General features: G+C 38.9%; 1 protein-coding gene across 1 annotated transcript in view; it reads right to left on the reverse strand.

Moving 5' to 3' along the window:
- SRRM1 (serine and arginine repetitive matrix 1) overlaps positions 1 to 10,000 on the reverse strand; it is a 29,565-nt gene that overhangs the window by 13,419 nt on the left and 6,146 nt on the right. The window contains exons 5-9 of the mRNA XM_007459305.1: positions 9,484 to 9,599; positions 7,995 to 8,198; positions 7,330 to 7,524; positions 6,922 to 7,041; positions 4,206 to 4,480 (exon numbers count right to left, since the gene is read on the reverse strand). Coding sequence (XP_007459367.1) covers positions 4,206 to 4,480; positions 6,922 to 7,041; positions 7,330 to 7,524; positions 7,995 to 8,198; positions 9,484 to 9,599 — 910 coding nt within the window. The remainder of the gene's footprint in view (positions 1 to 4,205; positions 4,481 to 6,921; positions 7,042 to 7,329; positions 7,525 to 7,994; positions 8,199 to 9,483; positions 9,600 to 10,000) is intronic.

Below are 10,000 nucleotides of genomic sequence, written 5' to 3' on the forward strand. Positions count from 1 at the left end.
CAGGGGACACGGGTTCGTGCCCCGGTCCGGGAAGATCCCACATGCTGCAGAGCGGCTGGGACCGTGAGCCATGGCCGCTGAGCCTCCACGTCCAGAGCCTGTGCTTCGCAACGGGAGAGGCCACAACAGTGAGAGGCCCACATACCAAAAAAAAAAAAAAAAAAGTATATACACAGATAATCATTAATCTTACCCTAGATTAACCTGAAACATCATTTGAGACCATTCCTCTAAGAACTAGACTTGAAAACAATATGATCCCCCTCAGTACCCTTACACCTGTTTCCGTTTAATTAAAGCAATTTAACATGGAATGTTTAACCTAGAATTTAGATACATTTTCATTTAACAGACGCTCATTCGGAATACTGTGAAGGCTTATTCTAAGGGGCAGTAATTTAGCAATCTAATCATTTTTGCTGAAGTAATCCAACTGAAGAATTTACCACTATACTTTTAAAATACCAGCATTTTATTAATTCTACCTAATAAGCCTTTTGGACAAATCACTGGATTGAGTAAAGAATCCAGTGACTAGATAATCTAGTGATTATCTAATTATCGTGAAATATAGTAGCAAGACTGCATTTAAAACTTGTATTTTAGGGCTTCCCTGGTGGCACAGTGCTTAAGAATCCACCTGCCAATGCAGGGGACATGGGTTCGAGCCCTGGTCCAGGAAGATCCCACATGCCACGGAGCAACTAAGCCCGTGCGCCACAACTACTGAGCCTGCGCGCCACAACTACTGAAGCCCGCACGCCCAGAGCCCATGGTCTGCAATGAGAAACCACCGCAATGACGAGTAGCTCCTGCTCGCCTCAACTAGAGAAAAGCCCGCGCACACCAACAAAGACCCAATGCAGCCAAAAAAACCAAACAAACAAAACTTGTATTTTAAGAAATTCAAAGACATGAAATAGAAATGCCTTTAAATTTTAAAGGATTCAAAGCTATTTTTGGGGTCAGTACTCTTCATTTTTAAGTGTCAGTTAATCTTCAATTCTTGAAAAAATATTATAGGCATCTAGTCATAAACCCAAACGTCAAAGCACCACCTTAGAGAACTGGGTTCCAAAATGTGTTTAGGAGCTGGATGTTTGGATGCCAGAATGCATTTTCCCCTGAGAAACACTACAAATGTGGTTATGTTTGCTATATAGTTGGCAAATACCTATTTAGTAAATAATACAATTGAACTACAACATTACATTTTTTCCCCACAGAAACTTGTATTTGGAGTTTTATCCTGATCTAATCTCTCAATAATGGCTTGGCTACAAGTCTTAAGTCATTGTTGATATAATCAGCACTAAACAAGTATCCATTATATACCCCCTACTCTGGTTTAATAAGACTGACTCAATCATAGCATTAATATGATACATGTTTAATCAATGTTTGCTTGTCAAGATAAGATTTTCACAGCTTATTTTTGTTGAAAAGTTTATTTTTATGTTAATGTTTCATTTTTAGTATTTAAGGGGCAAAATCATTCTAGCATGACGTCTGAAATCTCCCAAGTCAATTGAAAAACCAGAATTTTAAATTTACTTCAATAGTCCTATTAATCATTAACCTTGCAGACTTGCTCAAAAGATCACTTGTAAAGATAAGTCACTCTGTGACCAGAATTAGTAAAATAATCCGTAAGTATCTACAGAGCACATTCATATGGTTATGCTGATCTAACTCAAAATTATTACCACCACCAGAGGTATAGATCCCCTGTAAACATACTTCATTAAATATTCCACTGATTTCAAAGCACTGTTTTATGTACTAAGATAATGCCAATTTAACTATGACATGCCAGCGGTTACAAAATGCGTCCTGAGGACTCTTTCAGATGAGAATGTATATTATACTCCAAATAATTTACCTCTAATTCTCCAAAATACTTTTCCTGCCTCCCTCCCACTCCATTCACCCACTATTAACAGCAGAACCTTAAAGCCCTGATTGATGACTACCCCACAAAATACAAAAGTAAAATCTATCACATTTCAATGGTATCAATGCTTTTATTAGCAATGGAGACTGCAAGAAAGGAATTTCTGAAATCATACTACCCGGTACAGAAGCTGAAAAACTTTACGCTGCCTTCTATTTCCCTCCTTTAGCGATCAAAACAGGCATGTGGGGGTAGGAAAGTTGGGAAAGTGTACATTTCTGAACTGGGAATGAGAACCCAAATTCTAGTCCTGGATGGCTGACCTTGACCAATTCACTTAACCTGAGAACCTATGACAACCTCTGAAGTCTTTCCTAGCTCTGAAATTTCATCACAGAGGGCTGGGATCGTTTTACTATAAAAAGCTATTTATCTCCAAGTAGTTACAACCAATATTCAGCCTCAGTGGACAAAAGGCAGCCTCTCACCACACTACCCACAGTCAATCTCTTTGGCTGGGTTTTGTTTGGACATGGAAGACCTGTCCCACAAGCCACAGGAACGTAACTGGCCCTTTCTCTTCCACCTTGACTTCTCTCCTATGTACATATCCACTGTGACTTGTTTCCAGAAAAGCAGCAGCCCACTCTGCTCAGCAGCCCACGACAACATATCAAGACACAAGAGGCTGGTAGCTGTGCAGACCCTAACAAAGGTTACTAACAAGTAATTCTTAACAATCAACCTATTTAACAAGGATTCAATCCTCTGCTCAGGTACTTTTATTACCCTTTGGCTATGTGATGTAAACAGAAAAATCATAATCTGATGTGTTTTTGCAAAGTAACAGACGGGAACATTCAAACTATTATTTTACTAGAGAACTTTCTGGCTCCAGACAAAGGCAAGAAGTATTCAGAAGTGCAAAAACTTCACAGGAAAAGAAAAAATAGGTCAGGACAACAGGCATCAGATTTGGACACGGTGAATGGAAACTATTTTGAACAAAAAGTAATATGGGACCTGATATTATGAAAATAAGTGATCGTAAGACACCCCTCCCATACTTATGTCTGAACCTGTAAGACCTAAAGGTTTCTCTATTTTTATCCAGTTGCCTAAGTCTAAAGAGCCAATTCAACAAAAATGACCACATAATATTTATGTTATCAGCAAATTAACCTGTTAAGGTTCAGAAAATAATTTGTACATTACTCTTTACAAATTACCATCATCTGTCAGTTCCCCTCTCACTCTGATAGCTTGTCTATACCTCACAGTAACAGAGATCAAAAAAGCAAAATTTGCCTTTCTAGAACTGCCACACTGCAGGGTTGTGGGGCCAGTGGGTGGTGGTGGGGTGGACACAGATGAAGCAGCAGGGTGCTGATTAGAAATCCTGCTCTCACCAACTTCATAAAAACATAGTCAAGATTTTGCCTGAAGTATCCCCGATTTCTTCATTTATAACCTGAAAATTTAAATGTGATCAGAGCAACCCCAGTATATATTAATCTACAGAATGCTCCTTAACATCCAATTACTATAACAGTTCTTTTAAGATCTCCCACTACTCACCTATCACGCTGTGTATATCATTCCAGTCCTAAGCACCGAAGGCCCAATTCAAACGGATACCATAGTTTTTCTCCGTGTATATTTAATGCTAAAGAAACAAACCCCAACAGACCACAATCTTCACTCAGACTAACATGGCATTCTACTTGCCTGGCAGGATCACAGATCATAAATTCCTCAGTAATCAATCCGCAGAATAAAGCAAGGACAATACTCAGAAGAACCCTGCCTAGGGCCTAAATTAAAAAAAAAGATCAGCTTTTAGGAGGACACCACGTCCCTCCCTAGGAAGTACAATGTGGCCAAGAAAGAAATAAAACAGAATATGAAGTCCTCAAATAAGATATCAAACAAAAAATCTGCAGGGTAAAAAGAAAAAAGTTAACCGGTCTCATAGTAATAAAAAGATTCCTTACCATGACAACACAAACTTCAGTAAGCTACCCCAACTCAAACAGCCCACGGCTGGTAACAGTACACTTCACCTACTCAATGCCAGAGGGTACTGCTAAAAAGAAAACACTTTTACATGTAAACTCCATTTCAACAAACAACAAGAACTTAAAGCAGGAAAGAAAAGGTGAGCTTCTAAGCAAATTTACAAAAAACATGACATACAAATATTACCCAGCAACTTCATACTTTGAAGGGAGTAGGGGATAGCAACAACTGACTAGGTATTTTGTGGCCAAATGAAGAAAGAACATATTGTTTTTATGTGCTTGATTTTTACCTTTACCTGAAGTTCTCCCTGGAGAGACAGAAACACGACTTTTCCTCGTACGGTTTGACTGCTGGGGTGTCGGGGAATGACGAGTTTTTGGTGGTGGAGTTGCTGGAGGTGATGGCCTGTGCCTTCGCCTCGGAGGACTTGCTGAAGGAGATAACCTACGAGTTTTTCGAGGGGGGCTGGATGTCCTCTTGGGAGGCTTCTTTGGCGGTGACCGGGAACGAGATGAAGAGGAGGACGAGCTACTCCCAGACAAGGATGCCGATGAACGCCTTCTTCTGTGGAATAAAGTACTCATGTTCATTAACTGCATACTTACAGAAAATGACCTTACAGGCATGTACAGTTTACACAACAATACAGCTATTTTTATCCAACTTTTGAGTTTATGTAGCTAAGCACATAAATGAGTTTTTTTTTTAACGTGAAACAAAACCATAACCTAGGACAGGAAACAGCTAGTTCTGAGACCAACTAAATAACTTATTCTGATAAATGCTTCTGAGTTGTCTTTCCAGTAGTTATAAAATATGTCAAGTGCTATAAGAGAATAACTAACCAGTCTCTTCGCTCCTTAGGAATAATATGAGTGTTTTGGAGTTTGCATACAAAATTTGGGTGGCAAAGTATTTTTTTCATTTAATAACACAATGTCATGCAACCTTTATGTTGCATTTTTTAAAAAAACGTGCAAGATTAGGAATTCATTTAGCTACATAAACTTAGAAGCAGGGGACTCTCGAATTCTGCGGCAAAATTTGTGGTAAGTTCTGTTGCAATTATGTGTACCTGCAGAATTCACCTTTGGCGGAAGAATTCCTGAGAACCTGAAAAAAAGAAACCCTACCTTAAGTGTGAGATAAAAACTGGCTGAAAGGGAATCTTACACAATCTGCAAATTATCTTGACTGTTAAATGGCTCAGTAAGCAATTAAAACAGGCTGCTTGCAAAACTCCAATATAAGAAGTAGCTGTTTCCACTGATCTTATGCTAGAAAGCACCAGTATTACTTTTTCTCCAAAGGAGAAACAATCAATTTTAGAAAAGTGTGATGCCTAAATTGACTGACCATTTACATCTTCAGTCTCAGTTATCGGTAATAACGTCAATTCCGTAATTTTTAATAGTAGTTATAAAAAATGGTTCAATATACCTTGACAAGCCCTCCCCAAAGAAATACATCTTGTTTGTTTTTGCTTTATTTTGGCCACACCACGTGGCTTGTGGGATCTCAGTTCCCCAACCAGGGACAGAACCCGGGCCACAGCAGTGAAAGCGCCAAATCCTAACCACTAGACCACCAGGGAATTCCCGTAAAGTATCTTTTTTAAAAAATATGGGACTCTAGGGGCTTCCCTGGTGGCGCAGTGGTTGGGGGTCTGCCTGCCGATGCGGGGGACGCGGGTTCGTGCCCTGGTCCGGGAGGATCCCGCGTGCCATGGAGCGGCTGGGCCCGTGGGCTGTGGCAGCTGGGCCTGCGTGTCCAGAGCCTGTGCTCCACAGCGGGAGGGGCCGCGGCGGTGAGAGGCCCGCGTACCGCAAAAAAAAAAAAAAAAAAAATATGGGACTGAAAAACCTCAGACTGAAGAAACAAAATTATGGACCTTACTGCTTCCCCTCTCTTATTTCCAAGTTGATTTGGTTCCTTGAAAAAACCTTATAGACTCAAAACACAAAAAATTCTGTCCTAAGTATAATCTGAAGCACAACCATTAGTTCCTTCCAAAAAAACAGGTGAAATGCATCATAAAGAACGCACTGGGGCTTCCCTGGTGGCGCAGTGGTTGAGTCCGCCTGCCAATGCAGGGGACACGGGTTCGTGCCCCGGTCCGGGAGGATCCCACATGCCGGGGACCGGCTGGGCCCGTGAGCCATGGCCGCTGAGCCTGCGCGTCTGGAGCCTGTGCTCCGCAACGGGAGAGGCCACAACAGTGAGAGGCCCGCGTACCGCAAAAAAAAAAGAACGCACAAAACTCTGCTACCAGTGCACCATGCCTCCACTTTGGGCAGGTGTAGCAACAGTCTTTTTGTTAAAAGTTATAGATCCTAACATTTCACCTTATGCTAATTTTAAAATGATTTTTTAAAAAGAACACTGGTATTGACAGAAGACTGGTATTGACTTTTATGCCCAGTCTCTTCAAAAATAGATACCAAACTGCTAATAATGGTTAAATCTATGGAATGGGATTGTGGATAATTTTCAATTCATCTTATTTCTGTTTGAATTGTTTACAATAAGTACTCTTCTTTAATACGAAAAAGACACATTAAGAAAGATATAAGGCAAATGGGTTATTTTAATACTGGTAAAGCACTCTGTTGGCTCTGTAGTATCTATATTCAGAAACTAGTGGTAATTAAAAGCCAAAGAGAGAAGGTGGCTAATTCCCTTACTTGACAGGATTTCTTGGTAGGGTCTGAAGTGGTAAAGATTATTAACACAAATAACTGGTGAGATTAACACAAATTCACCAATAATTTGTTTTTTATTTTCCAACACTAGACTAGTGTTATCACTGCACAACTAACAGCATTACATCTCAAATGAGGTATCTCTTTATTAAGACAATACCTATTATTACTCATGAGTTCTTTTTTTCCAGGGGAGCACTAACTCAAAGATTAGCCTAAAACAAACATGGTGTACTTTTGTACATCTGACAATTTCAAACTGAAAAGAAACCAAAAAAAACCAAAAAACCCCAAAACTCTCACCGTCTCACTGGAGATCTACTCCTTCTATGCCTTGGTGGAGGAGGCATTCGTCTCGGTGGAGTTCTTCTTCGAGGAGATGGCCGTCTTCTTGGGCTTGGCCGCCTTCTAGGTGAGTATGATCTGCCATAACAGAATCAGAATCTGAGTAAATCATGAGCAAGGAATGAATTCCTTAACATAGTTTTCTCAACAGCTACATTTAAAAAATGGATTTCAAGGGACACAATTTTCTATTTGTGTAGAGATTGTTAATGGAACCAAGAAAGTGTCCCTAAATTGTTGCTGGAAATCCAAAGCGTAACATTTGTGCTAAATGTTTCCACAGCTTTGATATAATTTACCTAATTCTACCTAGGAGAGTACCACATAAAATCTAAGATCTATGCAGATCTTAAAGCCACTACTCACCTTGATCGGGATCTATGGCGCCTTCTCGGTCGAGTATGAGAAGGAGAGCGAGAACGTGTCCGGGATCTTGACTTGGAACGCGACCGAGATCTTGGTCGGGTCTTCTCCTTTTCCTTTTCCTTTTTGGAGTTTTTCTCCGGAGAAGGTTCTTTAGGCTCTGGTACTGGTTCAGGCTTGGGAACTTTCAGGATGTCACTGTGTGGGGGGAAAGAAAGCTTATTTTGTGCCTTTTCTACTCAGACTCCTAAGTCTTAATACAATAATATAAAAAAGCTGTTTCTTTAAAAAGTTTTCAAAATCCATGAAGACATCTAGAAAGATATATACACATCAGTGAAATCCAGTGAACTAACAATTCTAATCACACACATTTTTTTAAAAGCGCAAAATTGTCCATAATAGTGGGGGGGGGGGAAGGGCCAAGTTATAGTATATAAAATATCTGAAGCAACACAAACCAACAGATAGCAGTGGTCACCTTTGGGTCATCTTACTTATATTCCCCTACACAATTTGAATTTCTTTTCAACAAGCTAACTTTATAATTTAAAAAATCTACAAGTAAAACAAGTAAGTTTATTTTTTAACACACAGGTATCATATTTACAGTCACTTAATAACAGCCTAAAACTGTGACATTTGTAAATGAATTTTTATGTACTTGCCTAGTAGAAGTGGCCTCTTGTACTGAAGGTTCTTTTACTTTCACTGATGGCTCTGGGAGCTCTGGAGTTTTTTCCTTCTTCTCTGGAGCAGGGGAAGGACTCCGGCTCTTGGTTCTGTGACGGGGAGATCGAGAATGACTGCGCTTTCTCTCTCTCCTGACAGGGGAAGATCGTCTTCTAGGGGAAGGAGATCTGGATTTGCGTCTAGGATGAAAGCAATTTTTTTTCAGGTTTTTTGAATAACGTGGACTGGGGAAGAGGGTCAAAAGGAGAAGTGAGATTAATCTTTTTAATTACACCATTATTGTTTATATCTGAGAAGTTCCTTATGGAAATAAGATATCCTTCACACTTAACAGGGAAAGGGCCAATAGAAAACCAGAAAAACAAGCAAATGTAGGATAACAACATTCCCCAGTATACCAGTTTTAACAGAGGAACACACTGACGTAGGACTCTAGATTTAAGTTCTCAATCATTCCCAGAGATGAGAAGACCAAAGAACAACTTTTCAGAGGAAGCAGATGCATAAAAAGAAGGAAATATATAATAATAAGTCAAACCTTAAGAAAACAGAGTTTAGGTGCAGACAGATCCCACCAGAGTTCATCAGGTAGAGTCTAGGTATTCCAGAAAAAATGACTAGTGCAATTAAAGGAAAATGTTCTTCAGAAGAGGATAAATATATCAAACTTGCATAAGATAGCTTTTTGGGAAGAGAAGAAGCTCCCTTTCCATTTCAATAATAGTTTCCCTAACTTGAAGTAAAACAGTAGACCTGGTTCATCAACAGTTATCATTATGATTTGTGCATAACTCTAGAAATACTGCTTCCCTGATAAGCAGCTTTTAATATCAAGTATATAAATAAAGGGGACAAAGATATTACCTCCTCTCTTTACTAATTCCAGCACATTTATGAAGAAATTAGCAGAACCCTAAAAATGAAAAGCCTAATGGAATTCTCACCACTCACCACAAATATAAAGCTGAACTGTGGAGCTGAAAATGGGAACCTAACCATAGTCTCAATGGAAGGAAGAAGAGAGCAAATATCTGTTTTGGGTTCAGCACAACCATCTAAGAAACGCAGAACAGGGAATTAGGTAAGTACAGTAGGAAGGGTTAGTGGGTACAGATTTCTAATTAAAAAAACTAAAGAAAAAAAAATCGGAGTAAATTAAAATAATAACTCAAAATAATTTAAACTAAAGCAATATGAAAGATAAGTCTAGATTTTGATTTAGGAATTAGCGGGTTGACTAATTCACCAAGATTTTAGAGATAATTATTATAGTCAAAAGATGATCTCTCAAAAAAAAGACGAAATATTTTAGTCCAGAGGCAAGCCATAGCTCACCATGAAAACTATATGATGGAAGAAATTCTCTGAATAGTGCTGTTAGCTTCCTTTTTAACTGTGTAACTTTCTGGATACTTTAATACCTAATGTACTCATAAAATATTAGGTATGCAGATTGTACTGTACCTTCTTGGGCTTCGAGACCGCTCCCTTTTTTCTCTGCTGCTTTCTTTTTCTTCCTTATCCCTCTTATCCTTGTCTTCATCTTGCTTCTTCATAGATGCCAACTTTTCTTGTTCAATCTGTAAAGATCAGGTTTTCAAAGTAAACAGTTGAACATTTGAGATCAACAAGCAAATTGAAGACTACACCTGATAAACACCAATGTTAAATATAAAACTGTCATTTCATCAGCCCCTGGTTTTCAGCAAGACTGTTCTTTCTTCATCCATACTATACACTTTAAGATCAGCACTGAATACTTGCTGAAAATTAATCCCTAACAGATGAACTAAAAAAAAAAAAGGCTGTTTTCAAGCTTACCTAAAAAAACAATCACATTTATCTTATCTTTTGTGATTTAACATGTATTGCCTATATGAAGAGCTTGTGCTTACCTTTTACAGTTATTAAAGTTCAATTTTCTTTTAAACTAGATGTACTATACACACATACATACATATATATGTGTGTGTGTGTGTAT

The sequence above is a fragment of the Lipotes vexillifer genome, unplaced genomic scaffold, assembly GCF_000442215.2.
Source record: "Lipotes vexillifer unplaced genomic scaffold, Lipotes_vexillifer_v1.1 scaffold496, whole genome shotgun sequence".
Classification (NCBI taxonomy): Eukaryota; Metazoa; Chordata; class Mammalia; order Artiodactyla; family Lipotidae; genus Lipotes; species Lipotes vexillifer.